The sequence below is a fragment of the Palaemon carinicauda genome, chromosome 42, assembly GCF_036898095.1.
Source record: "Palaemon carinicauda isolate YSFRI2023 chromosome 42, ASM3689809v2, whole genome shotgun sequence".
Lineage (NCBI taxonomy): Eukaryota > Metazoa > Arthropoda > Malacostraca > Decapoda > Palaemonidae > Palaemon > Palaemon carinicauda.
The window spans coordinates 14,779,955-14,800,175 of NC_090766.1; the positions used below are offsets into that span (position 1 = coordinate 14,779,955).

A 20,221-nucleotide genomic window follows, 5' to 3' on the forward strand; every position below is an offset into this window, starting at 1 on the left:
CTCATTCCGCTCTTCTTCACTTTTCTCACAACCTGGCCCATACGCACTGACAAAAGCCCAACATTCCCTACCCAACCTAACCCTTACCCACATTAACCTAGATGATATCTCCTTCCATTCCACTACTTTACCTGTCATCCATTCACTCAGCAACAAAGCCACACCTTCTCTTGCTCTTCCCCTTTCATTCCAGACACTCTACCAGACATTTCACCAAACATCACTTCACCTTTCCCTTTTATCTTTGTCTCACACAAAGCCAATATATCCATTCTTCTATTCCTAAAAATACTTCCAACCTCACATCTTTTACTCTGTCGTACTACATCCACACACATTCAAACACCCCAAAACTAAAGTGCGGGGAGCAGTCACTCTCCCCCCAGCTCCACCTCTTTGATGTCTCACAGGATTATAATACAGGAGAGGGGGTTCCCAGCCCCCTCGTCCCCTCCCTTTTAGTCGCCTCTTACGACATGCAGGGATACGTTGGCACTATTCTAATTGTTTTTTATGCCATATGTTTTAATAGATTAATGTCAATAGTACCTGACTGAACGGGAATCGAACCCTGGTCCAGGATACTTGTACGACAGTGACCATATGAAAATATATAGTATTCTTATTCTAAAGAAACTGGAGAGACTGACTGATGAAAAGCTCAGAGATGAACAAGCAGGATTTCAAAAAGATTGAAGTTGTACTGACCAAATGTTCATTTTTAAGACATGTTGTACAGCAATGCGTAGAATATAGAAATCCCCTTTTCATGGCATTTGTGGACTATGAAAAAGCCTTTGATAGTGTGCACCGGCCAATTTTGTGGAGAATCCTGCATTATTATGGAATTCCTCTTAAATGTGTGAATTTAATTAAGTCTGTTCATGAGCATTGCTAGTGCAAAGTTAATGTTAACAGAGTCCTTTCAAATGAATTTTCAGTGAACAGAAGAGCACTCCAAGGGAATGTGTTGTCACCTTTGTTGTTTATCCTCCTCATGGATTTTGTAATGCATAGAATAGTTGGGGATGGTGGAGAAGGATTTGACTGGATTGGTAATAGAAAATTAGCAGACCTAGAGTATGCTGATGATGCTGTCCTTATTAGCAGAACACCACAGGATTTGCAATGCTTGCTTACCAGAATGCATGAAATATGAAAAACTTATAACAGAGTTTGTATTTTTCCTAACATACAAACCCGAATTCTTTACTGTAGGAGATATTCTAGCGCGAGCTGGAAAATACGGCAGAAAAACCTTTACAAGGTCGTTAACAACCGGGCAGGTAATTACCCACCTGTTAGTGGTGGCGGACCACCGGTCGGTAGCTGCTGTTTACCTTCAATCGGATTCTAGCTAGGACTATCCTAGAGGGGCGGTGATGGAGGGAAGATTTTTGTAAAGAATTCGGGTTTGTATGTTAGGAAAAATACAAACTCTGTTATAAGTTTGTCATTTGTTCCTACACTTGATACAAACCCTCATTCTTAGTCTTGAGGCCAGGGTGGCCAAGGAGTTCCCTATTCCTAGGGAAGATAGTCCTCAGACTAGACTCTTTTGAAGCAACAATATTCCATTAATCTTCTTTCTTTGTAAATCCCCATAATCTCAGCACGACTGAAGGTTTGTAGCTTCGAGGAAACAAATGTTTCAGGGTGAAGTGGGTCAGGAACATTCGACTTGGACCCCTTCAAACTTAGGATTCCCCAGACCTTGCAAAGGGGAAACTTCGTGACCACGAGTATAACTTATACCCCGTGAGAGGAATCAGATGAGTATCATACCTTATTTCCATTGGCGAGTCCAGCTGAAACTGGATACAAACTAGGATCCCCAGATGGGAGGGAGAAGGAGACGAAGATCGATGGATGTCCTTCTTAAAACCTAGTGTAACCCAGTATCCTCAGCCAATGGTTACTGTCTCCTGAAAGGGCGTAAGGTAGCTACAGCACCCGTTGACCTGTCACAATAGGCCCTATAGAAAGGGTGTCTAGAGACCTATGTGTCACGTCGCTCAAATAGTGAGCAGTGAATGTAGATTGGCGTTTCCAGACCCCAGCACTTAAGACTTGGGAGACTGAGAAATTTCTCTTAAGCCCCAGTGAGGCAGCCACTCCACTAACTTGATGGGCTCTGGGTTGTGCTGCCTCTGGGTCTCCGTGAAAAGACCTCGCAATAACTTTCCTGAGCCAGAAAGGGATGGTGTTGCGAGAGGTTCTCTTCTTTACCTTGTTGGTACTAAGGAAGAGATGACAGAGACGTGGTCTGAAAGGTCTGGTGCACTTCAGATATTTCTTTAGCGCCCTGACTGGGCATAGTAATGACTGGTCTGTATCCTGTGTTACCTATTAAGGGTGGAAAACTGAAATTCTCGAAATCTCTCATAGGTAGATGAAGGATTATGAGTATAGCCACCAAGCCTGGTACAAAGTTGCGAGACACTCCCCCCCCCATCCCTTAGAACGGGTGACGATGTAAGACAGACCATGTAGCTCACTGACCCTTTTAACCAAGGACAGAGGTACGAGGAAGACGGTCTTAAGGTTCAGAAAGTAGCCTGAGGCCCTTAAGGGCTCATAGGGCAGACCCTTCAGGGAACGTAAGACACGTCTCATGGTGATGGTCTAATCTCAACTGGGGCGCAAGATCACTCAAAACCCCGAATCAACCAAGGTGATGTCTTCTGAGGCGGAGAGGTCAACTCCTTCTCAGTCTACAGATGAGGCTCAAGGCTGAGCGATAGCCCTTAATTGCCGACACTGAGAGGAGCTTTTCCTCACTGAGGTACAAAAGAAAGTCTGGGAACTACTAATCCTTCCTTTTGAGAACCCAATTGCTCCACACAGTCGCTGTTGTAGCGGTTAAGAAGTCCATTGTCTTGGCCCCAGCAGTTAGGACTTCCTGTAGGGACTGCCTGGAGTCTTGGTTTGACAAGTCCTCGTGGCTCGCGAGGTAGCCGACTGTATCAGACCACGTGTCAAGCCAGAAGAGACATTGAAGTCGCTTCCATTGCGGAGGCTTCTGTGACTGAGAAGAGCCAGGAAGAGTAGTGTGTCTCTTCGAGGATTAGCCCGGTGTGAGCCTCGCCGTGAGGGGATCCAAGATCAGAGGAGAAGGGTTGACGTCTCTGATCTCAGCAAACAGACCAGGATTATAGGTTTAAAGGTCGCTCAAGAATGGCAGAGGCAAGGGACAGTGACATTGCACTAGCAGTTAAGACAATGCCCTAGAGACTGACCATATATGGTTAACGACCAAACCTCCTCCCCATTCCAGCTAGGACCAGGGAAGGTAAGGCAGTGGCTGCTGATGACTCAGCAGATAGATCTATAGGCTCCCCCAAACCCCCAACCTTAGCTCACAAGGATGGTAAGGTTGCAGGCACTAATGGCACTAACGAGTCTGAGCGGGACTCGAACCCAAGACTGTCAAACACCAGTCAAGAGACGTTACCAATCAGGCCACAGCCAGAAGATCAATTCTGATCTTAGGGTTTGGGGTGGACGACACAGCCTGTCTAAGGCTGGAGCGTCAAGAGGTCGAGGAGACAGATGCAAATCGCCGAGGCATGAGATATTACACTTAGTTCTTAGAGTCCTTAAATAGGAGGATTCTAAGTCCCTCGACGGCAGCTCTCCCGAGGAATCCTCAGGCTGCGCTAATTCCTCGCGTGTTATTGCAGGTAAAAGTGGAGACGCGAGTAGCAGACAAACCTTATGTCTTACCCCTTGTATCTTTCTTATCGAAAGCGGAAGAACGGTAGAAGTCGGAGTGTCTGGAGGTAATGGCGAAGACCGTTTTCGCCATTGACGAGAGTCGGAAGACTCTGTCATAAGAGTAAAACTCTTGATGACGATGGTCACGGGCATAGCGCTAATTGCGTGCGTGCACGGACACTGTGTGCTAATTGTTACGAGAGCCCGACGACTCAGCGTAACTGAAACTCGAAGGTTCCAAGTCGTGTGAACTCAAAAGTCCAGCGCGACAGAGGCCCGAAGGACTCCTAAGGTCATGAGAACCCGTAAGATCAACCTGATGAGAGTTCAAAGGCTCCCGATCACGCCTGCCGAAAGGGTGATCATCACGAGACCCCGAGGGGTCAACGTGAGGAGAACCAGTAGGTTCAAAAAGACGTCTCCTTACAGCAAGAAGGGGAGAACGTCAGGGATGAAGATAACCTCTCTGCAGGGTAGCTTTGTTCTCAAGACAAGGCTCTCGCTCCGCCCCTGGAGGAGAACCAAAAGCGTAAGGGGGAGGAGCGTGGATCAGCAAACTCCTACAAGATTTCTCTCGTGAATGGGAGGAAGGTTTTCCTGAAGAAAATCGCCTAAAACAAGCTTCCTCCCTGCTCTATGGGGAAAGGCGAAGGCGTAGTAACCTCTCTCTCGCAATCGAGGGAGAAGTCCTCCGGAAGGAGGATACAGTATTGCCTAAGGCAAGATTTCTCCCCGCTCTATGGGAAAAAGTGTAGGCGTAATAATTTCTCTCTCGCGAACGAAGGAGAAGTCCCCCTAAAGGAGGACATCGCCTAGGACAAGCTTTCTCCCAGTTCTATGGGAAAAAAGCATAGGCATAATACTCTCTCTCTCGCGTACGAGAGAGAAGTTCTCCCGAAGGAGGACATCGCCTAAGACAAGTTTTCTCCCAGTTCTATGGGAAAAACGTAGGCGTAATAATCTCCCTCTCGTGAACGAGGGAGAAGTCCTCCCGAAGAAGGACATCGCCTAGGACAAGCTTTCTCCCAGTTCTATGGGAAAAAAGCATAGGCGTAATAATCTCTCGCGAACGAAAGAGAAGTTCTCCCGAAGGAGGACATCGCCTAAGACAAGCTTTCTCCCAGTTCTATGGGAAAAAAGCTTAGGCGTAATAATCTCTCTCTCTCGCGAATGAGAGAGAAGTTCTCCCGAAGGAGGACATCGCCTAAGGCAAGTTTTCTCCCAGTTCTATGGAAAAAACATAGGCGTAATAATCTCCTTCTCGTGAACGGGAGAGAAGTCTCCGATGGAGGACATCACCTGAGCCAAGCTTTCTCCCAGCTCTTATGGGAAAAAAGTGTAGGCGTAATAATCTCTCTCGTGAACGAGGGAGAAGTTCCCCCTAAGGAGGAACAAGCCTTAGACTTGCTTTTTCCCCAGCTCAAGGGGAGAAGCACAGTCTTCGGGGACGAGATAGCAGAGGTAAAACTCATTGAGCTGTTCGCAACTCTTCACGAAGGAGGGAAGGTTGCTGAATGGCTGAAGTGGGGAAGCTTTCCCTCGGAAGGAGGGGGTTTCTCTCACGCAGCCCAATTCCGAGGAAGGTTATCACTCCCTCGTAAGGGGAGGTTCTCTAACCCCTGGAGGCGAACCTCCAGGCAGCAATCTATGTTTCCCAACAAGTTGATCAAGTTGCAGGTTGACATCGAGTGCTACCTCGTAACACAGGCAGCTCATGAGCTGCCACATGAAGCGCAGGAAAACGAACAGAGTGGCCAAAACCCTCAGCATTGCGTCCTACGTCGCTGCTATCTGGGTGTTTTCTTTTAGCCTCTCTAACATGTTTCCCCTTTCCCTCCTGCTCTCAACCGAAGAGAAGAAGGGCCGAACCCCTGCATCTTCTTCCGAGGTTTCCGAGAGACTCGTAATCCTTAACTCATTAGGGAGCAAAGGAACTGGGGGGGTTGTCCTGTCTGAAACACGAGAGCGAGGGATTGACCCCGCGAGTGTATGACCGGAGATTTGCATGTGCAGCGCTAATTGCGTGCAAACACCTTGCGTGACGGGAGTCTGAAGACTCTGCCATAAGAGTAAAACTCCTGATGGTCATGGGCGCAGTGTTGGTTGAGCGTACGCGAACACTCCGCGCGACAAGAGTTCGAAGACTCTGTCATAAGAGTAAAACTAAGAGTAAAACTCTTGGTGACTTGTTTCACGAGAATCAGAAGGTTCAACGTGATCGTGTGTGCCTCTAGAGGTTGTGTTGTGAGAACCCGAAGAGCCAGAGCAACGGGAAACGGAAGTTTCCCTTGTCACGAGACACCAAAGTGTCAGCGAGACTAAATGCACGAGAGCCCGAGGTTTCAGCAACTTGAGTTGCGAGAAAACGAAGGGATATTGCACCGGGAAACAAAAGTTTCCTTGTCACGAGACCCCAAAGGTTCAGAGACCGAGAATTCGAAGGCGAGAGCAATCTTCTCTGAAGATAAGGATTGAAGCGAGGAGAAGCGCTCTATCTGACTTTTTTAGAGCGAATGGAGACCCTCAAACTATTATGCGAAGAAGAGGGTTCAAGGTCAGGATGTGCTTTGCCCTTGGCCGCGCTCCTGGCTTCTTAGATGATCCCTCGCAAGAGAAAGACGACAGCGAGGCAGAACAACGACGAGAGGGAGCGTTCTTCTTAGGTTTGTGGCAAGAGCGCATATAGTCTCGAGGCGAGACATCTCGGGGAGAGACAGAAGGCGAGAAAGGGCGAGAACGATGATGTCTCTTCCTATATCGCCTGTGTCTTCGGCGAGAACATCTAGGTGAAGGCGTAAACGGGCGTGCGGGAGTGTTCTCGCACGTCTGTGCCAGCCGCAGGGCGCGCACGCAGGAGAAAGTTCCCCAGTGCGCGGGCGCACAGTGGACTAATGCGGGGCGCGTGGGAGAATGTTGGCGCGCATCCCTAGGAGAGGATTCACGAGCGTGTGCGCATATCCTTGCGGATGCGTGCGGGAGAAGGCTGGCGCGCCGGTAAGCACTGGCGCGTTGGTAAGGGTTGGCGCGCGGGAGAAGGCAGCATGGCTGACTTGTCAGAAGTTCTGCTATCAGTAGAAAGTTGGCGCGCAGGTTTTACCTGGCGCGTAGGATGGTGCGCAGTATGGCGGGCAGGAGAGTGAGATGTTGGGCGTGTATGTGCACGTGCAGGAGAATGTTGACGCACGGAAGCGCGCAGGAGATTGGTGGCGCGCAGGTGTTTGCACACAAGTGAACGCTGACGCTCAAGTGAGCACATGGCGCGTGATGGAGCTATGCTCTTGTTGGAGCGTATACGCATGTTGGCGCGTACGCTCTTGATGCCCTATGTTAGGATAAGGAGGAAGCACTCTTCTTGAGTTTGTGACGAGAGCGCTTATACCTGTAGTCTTGCAGCGAGACATCTTGTGAGGAGATAGTAGGCGAGGAAGAGCGAGAACGATTATGTCTCTTCCTATGTCACCTGTGTCTCCGGCGAGAACGTCTGGGCGAAGGAGTGCGTGTCACAATAGGCACTGCTCTCCTTTTCCTCCTAGCCTCCGAAGAGGGCGAGGGCAATGAAGTGGAGGAGGAGGAGGAGGAGGAGGTACTGCGATGTCCACTTCTACATACTTGGCAGGGGGACCCTCAGAACACCTATGACCTCTGTAGCCAGGGCATAGGGAAAGAGGATCCACCTCCAGCGGCGACATAAAGGCACCTGGAACACTTCCTCATAATAGAGGACATCACATCTAACATAGAAAAAGAAAAAGGATTAATCAAAAAAACCAAAAAAGAAAGGCTAGTCTGCCAGGCAAATAAAGCAGGAGCAGAGGTGTTACCACTGCGACGGCTAGAATTCGATTGAAGCTAAATAGCAGCTACCGACCGGCGGTCCCCTACCACTAACAGGTGGGTAATTACCTGCCCGGTCGTTAACGACCTTGCTAAGGTTTTTCTGCTGTATTTTCCAGCTCGTGCTAGAATATCTCCTATAGTAAAGAATTCGGGTTTGTATCAAGTGTAGGAACAAACCTCGTTTATTATTAGAAAATTATGGTTAAATTTCTCCCGTTTTTAAGATGTGTCGTCAAGTCTACTACAGATTAACTGTGAATGTTAAGAAATGGCTCAATCAATGTTATACATATTTAATGTTGAAGGAATGTTGCATATATAAGAGCACAAATAGAATGTCTTAACTAAACCCTGATATATACTGCAAGAGTAGGAATACTTACCGGATCAGTGAACATTGCTCGAACGTGTGAACAAAGGGCAAGGATTACAAACATATTGAAGAGAATGATATTGAATGTGGTGTAAATAGGATGATTTGCTGTTCCCAACACAATCGTAAATACTACAAATTCTGCATAGGTAACAAGTAGCCAAGTCATGACGGCACAGATGATGCCACAAATGTCTGAAACACACCACACACGTCCTCCCATACATCGGTTGTGGGGATCCATCTCGGCCCCTCTTGGCCCCAATGCTTCATACATCTTTTCCGTCACACAGGCATCTGTAGAGAGAAAAATACTGTAGAAGTAAAGAAAATGTCAGTGCAAATACTGTAATTCAATAAACCTGCAGAATAGTGTTTCCAAACAAGTGTCATCACTCATTGAATGTAAATAGTCAATCTTACAAAATTATGGGTGACAAAGTCGAGTGACAGAATGAAAATTCCTTTACTCTATATATATATAAAGAAAAAAAGAAGAGCATTGTGAATTGCGACAAACAGTTTCACAAACTCTAACTGCTGATTCAGGTTTCCTTTGTATCATTTTTATAATACAGAATACGGTACAGTATCTCGTTTTAGCGAGACATCCATGAAGTTGGCATTGTACACCAGTAACTTTTATTGGAACTGTCCCAACATCAAGATTTGTTACTGTCTCTTTGTGAGTGCTTGTTTGTCCTGGTTGTGAAAATATTCCACAGTACAGTATTTACGAGTACCTCATCAGCACATTATGCAACTGGAAATTTATTTATCATTTGTAAGCAACAATGGAAACCATTTCTAATTTTGAGCAATTTATTGTTGCTGTGATAGCAGCTCTTCAATTCATTAGAATGTGATTGAAAAAGAGATACCTGTACTGTGAGTGTATAAGGCTACATAAATCCAGTGTGTTTTAACAGAACTTTCAAAATTAAGTGATAAAGTAATAAGGTAACTAATAATCTAGCTAAAACACTTAAATGCATTTACAGTAATAATAGATCCCTTTACAGTAAAATACAAGGCAACCAGAATGACTGATAAATTTCAATACTTACAAATTACAATAGTATGTTTAAACTGAAGTGGAAACAACAAAACTCTTATCCTAAATAATCAAGCCCTTGCAAAACTACAAAATTTAAAAATAATTTCTATATTTTCTAGCTATACAAACCAGTCATTTTGAATGGATAAGCTTTTGATGCACTTGGTAATGACCATCAAGAAACATTCTTGTGGGTATGGCAAGAATATATGATTGCCCCATGTTCCCACTAGCTCTTCGGTGAGGTGTTGCTAGAGTCTGCGCAGCCACTGCATCTTTTGGTCAAAATTTGCGGGGTGGTAGAGGCGGACAATACAATAAGTTTAATAACTTGGGTATGTATAGTTTGGAAAATACAAACCATTTAAAAAATGTGTACAGTATTTTGTTCCTATGTGGATACAAACCCTCGTCATTTTAAATGAGAAGTCTTCCTATGGTGGGAGGAAGTCCAAAGCGACAATACTATGGCATCTGTCATGCTCGGCTCTGAGAAGAGACAGGGGCATGAATAAAATGCCTCTTCTTTTATAGAAAGACGTACTGCTCTAACAGGATATACTGTACTGTACAGTACTGTAGTAGTAAATTGTCCAAGTCATCAGTTACTTTGAGTGATGAAATGGAGGATTCAAATCAGTTGTCGCAAATACTAGATTCTGGGTCTTAGCTATGTATTCAGATACAAAGGAGAATGACTAGTCTCTCCACCACTTTGAGTGGAACATAAGATCAGACAAACTGTGAAGCTCAATTCGCCCGCTTCGATGATATTGGGGTAGGGAGGAAAACTGTTCTAAATGTCAGGTTTCTGTCCATGGCTTTACATAGTGGTTCTAAAGGTGACATCTTTAGGGACTTCAGAACCTTTACTACACTCCTAGTCGGGGGTCTGATATCCTGAGGTGGACAAGACGGTTCAAAACTTTTGACCAAGCCGAAAAGTTCCACAACGAGGAGAAGAGCTTAATTCCCTTGTTTAAACATGACAAATTTGGAAGTAATTTATATTTTTCCTAACGTTAGGAAAAATAGTCTCAGTGAATGATTCAGGATTGGTTCTTTCTTTTCTTTATCCTCCCTTTACTTTGGGAAATCAGCATCTAGGTTCCTATGCATAGCTAACCTCAACCAATGCAGGTAAACCATTGTTCCCTTGTGTAGTCTAGTATTGTGTCAATACTGAACTGTTGCGTCTCCATACCCTGGTGATGTGGTATTGGGTATGTCTTGGTGACCTCGGATGATTCCTACGACTCGGGGGAACTCTTACCTTGACAGTCACATTACTAGTATCACAAACACACAACTTGTGTAGGCTGCAAACTATGCATAGCAAGGTTTTAGCTTGGTGCAGGGTTTTCACCTACAATGTGCTAACACAAATAAAGGTGAATCTCCGGGTAAAAGCCAAAAAGCCAGTTGTTCCGTAATTGGAATACAAACAACGAGCCATCAGACTTTTAGCGAAGGTTAAGCACTAACCTGCTGGTTGGGGGGGGGGGTTTAGTAGCTACCCCTCTCACTCGCACACCTGTGACCATAATTCAATTTGCTTAGAGGTAGGACTACAAGGGGGACTGGGCTGTCAGGCAAATTTGTATATATAGCTACAAGTTTGCACCGTTAGGAAAAATACAAATTACTTCCAAATATGTCACTTCTTCGGTAACTGGAAAACAAACCAACGCTACTTATAAGGGTTGACTCACCCATTAGGAGGATGGACGTCCCTGCCGATTTGACAAATTTGAGAGTGATTTGTATTTTTCCTAACGATACAAACCTGTTGCTATTTATACGGGTATTACTTTCAGCGTAGCTGAAAGACCAGCCATTATATTTTTAGCAAGGGTTAACCATTTACCTGCTAGTTAGCAAGAAGTGGGGGTAGTACCTACCCTCTCACTCACACATGAGACTATAAATACCCTTTGCTTAGAGGTAGTACTTAGAGGGGGATTGGCTAGGAAGGCAAAATTGAATAAAAAGCTACAGGTTTGTATTGTTAAGCAAATTAGAAATTACTTTAAAATTTTTCATTTATTCTGTAAATGGAATACAAAACAGCACTATTTATAGGGGTTGACTCACCCATTAGGAGGGTGGACGTCCCTGACAATCTGGCTTTTTGGCTTTTACCCGGAGATTCCCCTTTGTGTGTGTTAGCACATACTAGGTGGAAACCCTGCACCAAGCTAAAACCTTGCTATGCATGGTCTGCAGCCTACACAAGCTGTGTGTTTGTGATATTAGCAATGTGACTGTCAAGGTAAGAGTTCCCCCGAGTCATAGGAATCATCCGGGGTCACCAAGACATACCCAATACCACATCACCAGGGTATGGAGATGCAATAGTACAGTTGACACAATACTAGACTACATAAGGGAACAATGGTTTACCTGCATTGGTTGAGGTCAGCTATGCAGAGGAACCTGGATGCTGATTTCCCCAAGTGAGGGGAGGATGAAGAAAAGAAAGCCAGTCATTCTTTATCATTCACTCAGACTAAAACCGGGTAACCAATGCCCTCAACCTCCTCCTACTTGTCCATCAAGGAGGTTGAGGTGTTAAACCAATTGTTGTGTAGCCACCACAGGACCGATAGAGACTGTATCGAGTCTCCTGTGGGTTACATCTTGCAGGTAGTGGGCGATGAAGGTCGTTTGACACTTCCACATGCCCGCTTGTAGAACCGGCGTCACAGAGTAGTTTCGTTTGAACGCCAGAAACGTAGTAATGCCACTGAAGTCAAGCGCTCTGGTCGACGTGTCGGAGGAAGATCTGGATTCACTGCGAGGTCCATGACCTTGCAAATCCCGGCAGAGAATGTTCTTTGTGATACTCCTCTTGTCCTTCCCCGTGCTGATGAAGTGTTGACTCTCTCATGGTTTCCTTTAGGAAGGACATCATAGTAACTGTTGATCTGGATCATTGGTCATGCTGTGAAGGACTCCTAGACCAAAGGGTTCGGATTCTGGAATCTGAGCTGCCAAAAATGAAGTCAAGCACTACTTGGTCCATCAACGTAAATGAGACATTAAGGGCGTCCCATGGGGTTCCCCAACTCGCTTGGCCGAAGCCAACATGAGCGGGACTTGTCACCAAGATCAGGAGACCTCTACTAATTGGAATTCTGGTTCAAAATCTCCTTTCAGACTAAGGGTCCGTAGGCTCGAAACTCCGTATGAGGAGTGATGCCGACATGGAAGAAAGGTTAATTCCTTCCGGTCTGAGGGCGAGGCTCAAGGAAAAGTGGTGGCCTTTCATTGCCAAGACCAAGAGATGCTTCCCTCACAAGGGTAACTGAGAAACACCCCTAATGCTGGCATAGTGGTATCGAGGGGAAAGATACCCCTTCTATGACACCAACTTACAGTCCACTTAGCCAGGATTGGCAAAGCCAAAGATTTATCCAGGTATCCAGACACTTTCTTTACAACATGTTGCGGGAGAGATTCCCTGAGAGAGGAGGAGCTGGATAGTCTCCAGGCATGAAGTCACAGCGAAGATACTGTTTTGTGAAAGATGTTAACATGTGACTATTAGAGTCGCTGAGAGGGCTCTCTCGGGATCTCCATCGGGAGTTGCAGATGAGTCGACTGAGCAAGGCGAATCTCACTGATGAGACGAGTCTGCAGGGCACGACAAGTCTTGCTGGTAAGATGAGTCTGATGGCCTGTTCCCGAAGATCAAGGGCAGGGAATGGAAGAAACTAATTCCAATAGGATCTTTCACAATCTATGTCAGTAGTCGAGACAAGTCTTCTAACGAGACAAGACTGCTGATGACGAGGAATGATCTGAAGGGCAATGGCGGAGAATGGGTGAACCCAATTCCGGTGGGAGGAATCCCCCAAAGGGGAGACCAACCAAAAAAAGGAAGATTCTCTCGCAGATGGAAAAACAGCCACCGTTTGTTGCTGCAGTCGGCGATCTTTCCAGCAAGCAGAAAAATTGCTGTATAGTAGCTGATGGAGGAACTACTCCCTAGGCAAGGGAGTGGATGAATCCCCTCTCTTTGCTGGAAGAATACCTCGAAGGGGAGACCAACGGGAGAAGGAAGTGTATTCCGCAGAAGGGAGAAACACGATCAACATCTGCTGCCATAGTCGGTGATTCTCCCCACAACGGAAGGGAGAGTTCCCTCACCTAGAGGTGATCCTCTTGGCCACAATCTTAGTTTCCCATCCCCGAGTTTTAGCTCAAGTTGAAGGTAAACATCGGGCGTTGTACAAAAAACGAGCAGGAGCTCAAAACTGAATTCCTCTCGAAAGGGGGTGGTACTTCTTTCCTGCAGGAAGGTTGCCCTCCTCTCTGAGAGGTTTTAAGAGGCAGTCCCATTTGGACTCTGACCACAGCACGGAGTTCGAATGGTACAGCATCCCCTACCCACCTTTTCTTTAATGCATCTGGAGGGAGAAATCAATTCGCGGAAGAACCGAGGAGATTGACCCCCAGGATGAGATTCTCACTGGCAACTTCCTTTATCAAGACAGTCTTCTTCAGATCTCATAAAAGAGCCAGGGGGAAGGAAGATATCTGATGCCGAAGGACCTGGGATCTGGCCGTTCCTGAAGACGTTTGGATACAACGGAGACTGATGCGGTCTTGTCGAACCACCGGAAGTTTCTGCAAGCTGATGACCATTTCTATACATATCCGTATTCGTTCAATATGAGTCAGGTCTCTCCTGAGATTACTCCAGTCCTCAGATTGTAGTAAACTCGGAGATGTCTCGGAGGACATAGAGACTGTTAGGATCAGCCAGTCGTCCAAAGTCTTCGGAGACAAGGCCAATCCTGAGGGGGAAGGTTCACCTTGGGGTAGAAAACCCAGTGACAACCCTCAGTGTTTAGCTAACTGAAGCACCCTTCCCTGACATGACAGGGTGAAGATGACGTCCCCAAAAAGGGACTAGGAGTGTTAGTCCTAGAAGCCATTGGCTAAATGTTTGAATGATCACAAGCCTTCCCCTCCTATGACAGGGTTTGAATATAAAACTCGTTCCACGAGAAGAGACTAAGCAGAAGACTTCTGTAAGAAACGACCGAAAAAGCTCGAGGGTATCTTGATGAACCACATCTTCCCACGAGACTAGATGTTCCAATCGCGAGGATAGAGAGACAAGAGAGTATCTCTTGCGGGATGTGGATTGCCTGTCCTTGGCAACAACATGAGCCGAGCATTTCTAACTTGTAGGAAGGATTTTACCATTTCTGGAAAAAACCTTGTTCTAAGATGAGAAAAGAAGATCTTCTCGAACAACTCCGGTTGAAGGGAAAGCTCCGGTTACGGATGAATCATTATCTGAGTTTACGAGCCAAACTGAGTCTCATAAAGGGTTAGGCCAGTATAATTCAGTATGTTTCTTCAGGCAAGAATTTCACAGATGGAGGCTGAAGGTGCTCACACGAAGGTCCAAGGACGTATAGACCAATGGAACTCGGGAGTATACAAGATGCCGGCAACCTCTGGTGTTCCAGTGGGTCACCCATCCCAGGGTTGACCGGAATTCTAGCAACTAAGTTGCCATAGCTGTCACATTAGACAGCTATGAATTCAACCTTCTAACGAGAGAATGAGGGGGTGTGATACCCCATGGGGTTGTGTCTCCCAATGCAGGGGGAGGATCAGATTCAAGGGATCAGAATCCCTTTATAGTGGGAACGAAGTGAAGGTGAAGAACTTATGTTTATGAGGATGATCGTACGCGAACTTGCCAGATTCGATGAAGAAACCTGGCAGTCGGTGAGCTGAGGAACAGCAGTATGGTTCGACAATCGACAAGTTGGTGATCGCAACCTAGCGATAGGAGATCGGCAAGCTGCCTATTGGCGATCGGAGAAAGAACGAGCAGTCAATCAGCGAGCTGGGAATCGACGAGAAGCCAGCAAGAAGGTCGGGAATCTGGAGATTCAATGGGTGACCGCGAGCTACGAAGAGCAGTTCGATGGCGAAAGGTAAAAGAGGAATGTTGGACAGGCAATGCCGCAAGGCTGGTGAATGGTGAGTCCGATTAGAGTTTGGTGAGGCAGGTGAGGTTGGGAACCAGCTGGTGAACGATGAGACTGATGTGACTTGTCAGGCTGATGATATCTTGGCAAAGGCGATAGCTGAGAAGAGGTCCTTAAACAATCCACCAAAGGGGATCGTTAAGCAGAAGTCCGCGATGAGCCAAACAGATGTCTCTTTGCCAAAGGCGAAAGAGCGAGCCTCAGACAAGGAGGAGGACCCCCAACTTAGCGGCCTAGCTGATGACGATCCTCCACAGGGAAGACTGCTCAGCAGGAAGATCTCAGGAAGGTCTCCGAAGAGGTGCCTCTATGGGTGTTAACTCTCGTGAACATCAAAGCTTCTCATGGGCAAGAAGCTTGCGGAACAGAAGCCGGTGAAGGAGACTTTTCCCTTGTAAGGTAAGATTGGCCAACACCCGGTGGCAATGTTTACTAGTGCTGGTATGAGTGGGGTGGCAGGCTAACGTCGCTACCTCCCCTCCCACTAAACAGAGGAGGATAGTTACACCTAGGAAAGTTCAACGGGTGGTTTCAGAAGTGCCAAAATAATACTCCTATGTAAAGAGCGTAAGGTTTGTATTTAGTGTCAAAACAAGCTTTTCTCAGCGACTGGGAGATAACTTTCTGCCTGGCACCCTTCACCATCCTAGACCACCCCAACTCAATCCTGGTCTTTGCAGTTCGAGGAGCCCTGGCAGGAGAGATGAAGGACTGTATTCTTCCTTATGCAGCCCAGCACCTGCATAAAGGGATGGTCCCACTCCCTCTGATCATTGGTGGACATCACAACATATAAGTGGTCAGAAGTTTTGTCTTTTGATTCATTCAACTCCAGGCTCACACCCCTAGGAGCCTGGGTTGGGTAAGGTTTATCAATGACAATTCTGATGGGCAAGAGTCTAGAGGAGAGGTCCTGCGCCGTAGGCAACGACAACACAGGCAGTAAACCGAGAGCGCAGTTCTGTTGATCTGGGACCTCGAGAACTATCGAAGTCCATTTCTTAAAAAGGGTTTTCATATCCTTCCGCTGCAGGGTCTTAGCCACAAAGAAGGCATGACTAGCAGTCTCCTTCCAACAAGCCACCGACGGCTGCGAAGGGAGCGGCCACTGGTTCCACGGGTGGAGCAGATGATTCGGTACTCATGAACTCAACCGGCAACAGCCGATAGTTGCCTGTATACGAAACATCGAACCCATGTTCATCCTCAGGTGTGAAAGATATCCTCTGGAGGAGGCATCTCATGCCTCTGTCTTCTTCATTTTTTGTCACTTGTACCGGGACAATGACCAGTTTTTCCCATTGGGGATCAAGCTTGGCCTGACCAGCCTTGGCGTCAAGATACCGCTGGTATCGAGACGAGTGATGAACTCAAAGGAGATTCTGATGTTGGAGAAGAAGCATGCTTATAGGAGCATTACTCCTATGCGTAGGGTCCGAAGGTGGGCTGGAACTCGCAAGAGATCCTGACACTTTGATCGGGCTGGAACAGTGCCAGTGACAACCTGCATAACACCCCTAACGAGCTTCTCAAACCATGGAGCGTCCTTTGCAAATGAAGGACTGGACATAAGAACTCTTGACGAGCGATGTTCTTGAGACTGTTGATCCCTAGGACCAACTTCTACGAGTGTCTGTGAAATGATATGCCTGTGCACCACAGCAGTAGCGAGTGGAACTGGAGAAGCGAGCACGCACCAGGGTGTTAGTCTCAGCTCTGATGGTAGGTGCTATTCATTCAAGGGCTGAAGCATCACGAACAGACTCATGAACATTCGCAAGGGTACCTGCAGGTGGATGCAAAAAGTGAAAAGCAAGGCGTTTACGCTCAGAAAGTGGCGAGCAAGGGAAGGTTGGCTTGTCTGTGAATAGGTGCTGCCAATGCTCTTGAACAGAACTAGCCTGCACTGTCCTCAAAGGAGAGTGCATGCAAGGCAGGACCCAATAGAATTCAGTATTTGCGAGAATCACAGCGACTCTTCGTACCCGAGTGACAAAAAAACAACAACAACAACAACAACAAAAGCTTAATGGGCAGGACAAGTTCAGCTTGCACACTCACCCCGGGGGGATTGCGAGCGTAGCTGGAACTCCGAGGAGAGCCTATCTGCAGCTCCTACGATGGGAGAGAAGTTGCAGAGGAAGCATCAGCCTGGGGTTCCAGAGGCTCAGGGGAGGAGGCAGTGACCAACCCTTGCAGAGACAGCTGTGTACCACTGCAGTGCTCCAAGCTTCAGCACCTCCAAAAGTTATTCCTTCGTGAGGGGACCCAAAAGCCCCAAGGAAGGCCACAAAGGATGCAAGGCGTCAAGAGAGCTCTACTCCCCACAGGTGGCGTGCTAGGGGAAGCAACAGGGTACTCTGAACCCGAAAGTTGTCCAAGGGTTAAACGGACATAGCTCTTGCTTGATCGCCCGCTGTGAGATGCCGAACGAGCAGTCAGCAGGGATGATACAAAGCGCGGGAGAAAAAAATTGGGACTTCTTGAACCTCGAGGAAGACTACGAGAGATTAAGAGTCCCTTTCAGAATTCTTCCGTAGCCTACCGTACTGCTCTCACTGGAAGGATGGCCACTCTTGACACTCATCACAAGAAGCCTGCATGGAAACAAAGACAGGACAAACCCGCATTGTTGCAATCCTCATCAAACCAGATACACCTGTAAAAGAGAAAGAGAGACAGTTATTTTACAGCCGGGGAAGAATTTAAATTAAGGCCAAAAACGAAAAGTGGCGTTATACACTCAGTGCAAATGCTAGTGGGATGGATGATTTATTCCCCTGCTTACTAGCGGAGGGTCGTTAACACCTCGCATAGATTTCCGTTGCACTGGAATCATTCTGTATATCCATAGCAAAGAACGAATGGTTTGTATTAGTGTAGGAACAAACAGGGTTTACGTATGAAATCTTGAAAAATGATAGGGAAATTAAAACAAATGAAAATATAGTGGAAATAGTAATTACAAATACAACCTAACCTAATCTACCATAGCCTAAGGCACATGAACAAATCCTACCCAACTATGAGGCTTCATCCCTCCTAAATTAATCTTGGGTGCCACATCATGACTAGAATGAAGGGGGGAAATCAATAAAACTAACTGCTTACCTCAAATTTTTGAAGATGGTCTTGTGTCTTTGGAAAGTTTGAATATATGGGAGTGGTTCCTTAATTATGCCTTACCAATTGTACCTACAGGAGGGTTACTCTTCATAAAAAGACATAAACCATACACAGTATTTTTATGACTTTATCTTGTACAGTATCTTAACCCTTTTACCCCCAGGCTATTTGGAAATTTCCAACACTTAACCCCCAGGGGGTTATTTTTTTCCCAGCACATTTTGCAGTATATTTTTTTTAAATTGCTCTAACAGCCTTAATTTTTGTCATAGAGAGGTCAGGTTGGTCTCATTCTCTTGGAAAATGCCTGAATTTTCTCAAAAAATTATCAAAAATATGAAAAAAAACAAATTTTATAGCATTTTTTTGCAAGGACGTACCGGTACGTCCATAGGGGTAAAGGGATGGCTTTTGTGAAACGTACCAGTACGTCCTTTGAGGGTAAAAGGGTTAAAACTATATGTCCACTATTGTTGGGGTAACTCACTTTTGTTTTTCTTATTTCCTTACACTTATGTATAACGGACCAGGTCAGTAATCAAAATTTGGGTAAATATTTACTATAGCACAATAAACCTTATAAGAAATGATCTCATCATATTTTGTCAGGCACTGTGAACTGTTCTAATACTAATAATTAAATTATGGAAAACCCAAATTTTTAAAAATTTTTAAGTTTTACAATTGGTTTGCAAAATTTGTGAATATGTAAACTGAACCCAAGAACACTACCTAACCTAAGGTTCCCCACCTAACCTAACTTAGAAGCCATATCCTTAACTACTTATCTAATGGGGAGTCATGCGACCCTGCCATAGACTGTCGTATCCTTCACTTACCCTAAGACTAAGTCTCAACCCTGTGTTTCCTTTCTGGCTTAACTCCCGACAGGGTAACATTAAATCATATCTTATAAATCTTAAAACTAGATTAATAACATCGAATTTCAATCGAAGATAAACAACATTTTCCCCATTCAGAAAATCAATTATACAAGTAATAAGAAAGTTTATGCCTATCCTAAACTACTACTGTAATGTACATTTGTATACCGTCAAGCCCCACTAGACATCCGAAAAACGGAAGCTATCACGGCTTTCAAGAAATTGAAAACTTTCTTGTTTTCTAAGTGATACCGTAACGTCGATTTGGCAGTTTCACTATATGATACCCTAAATACAGTACTAGGGGTGTATGTATGATAGCGGCCACCTGCATGTATGATTACAGCCAACTTAGAATACGGCAGTGTGAGGGGGGGTTGCAGGGGGGCGTCAGCCCCCCCGTTAGGTAAGTAGGTAAGGACACGGCTAGTAGGTTAGGTTATGGAGGGAAAGTTGAAGTTAGATGATGTTCATTTTTAATCCACAAGAGAGGAACTGGCTACTGACATACAAAGGCTCCCAGTACTATACTTAAAAATGTATATGACTAACACTTGAGTTTTCCGTGTGTGACAGGAACAAGAAAACAGCCTTTAAAGTACAGTAAGGCAGACCTATATGATGCCTAAAAACCATCACACCCTAGTTTATGAGGACAGCGATGTTGCAGACACTACTGAAAACTATTAGGCTTAGATAGAACTCAAAATCCTGATCCCATAATTTGCAAATCAAGAAGCATTTTTGATAACCACAAAAACCATTATATACTAGAAAGATCAAAGGGGGGCCATGTTACATGCCAAGGTCCTGCAATCTATTGGATGTTAAGGGGATAATATGCTTTGACACTTTTCCAATGAGAATTAATGTCAAAACAGTTTGAAATATAATAATAGTAACCTGCCATATTTCAGATGAGATAAAATTTTGTTATCTAAAAAAAGAGATGTGGTAAAACTAGAAAATATCACCAATTGCTCCAAAAATAGTCTAATGGTAAAACGGTACTAAAAACAAGATAAGGATTAAAAGAATATGTAGATAATACATTTGATCAAAAAGCATTTTTATCCACATTACTTTATCCTGTTACTGACAATGCATGACAAGCAGGGACTAGAAGACCCTAAGGTTAAGTTACAGTAAGGCACTAGAAGACCCTAAGGTTAGGTTACAGTAAGGCGTGAGAGATTAAAACATTAATATA

At 45.5% G+C, this 20,221-nt stretch overlaps 1 protein-coding gene across 4 annotated transcripts in view; it reads right to left on the reverse strand.

Moving 5' to 3' along the window:
* LOC137632790 (palmitoyltransferase ZDHHC3) overlaps positions 1 to 20,221 on the reverse strand; it is a 194,919-nt gene that overhangs the window by 23,595 nt on the left and 151,103 nt on the right. For 3 of the 4 annotated variants that reach the window (XM_068364878.1, XM_068364877.1, XM_068364879.1), the window contains exon 2: positions 7,938 to 8,224. In XM_068364878.1, the coding sequence (XP_068220979.1) occupies positions 7,938 to 8,224 (287 nt within the window). Of the gene's footprint in view, positions 1 to 7,937; positions 8,225 to 18,112; positions 18,197 to 20,221 lie in introns of all 4 variants that reach the window. The other variant, XM_068364880.1, reaches the window with a different exon arrangement.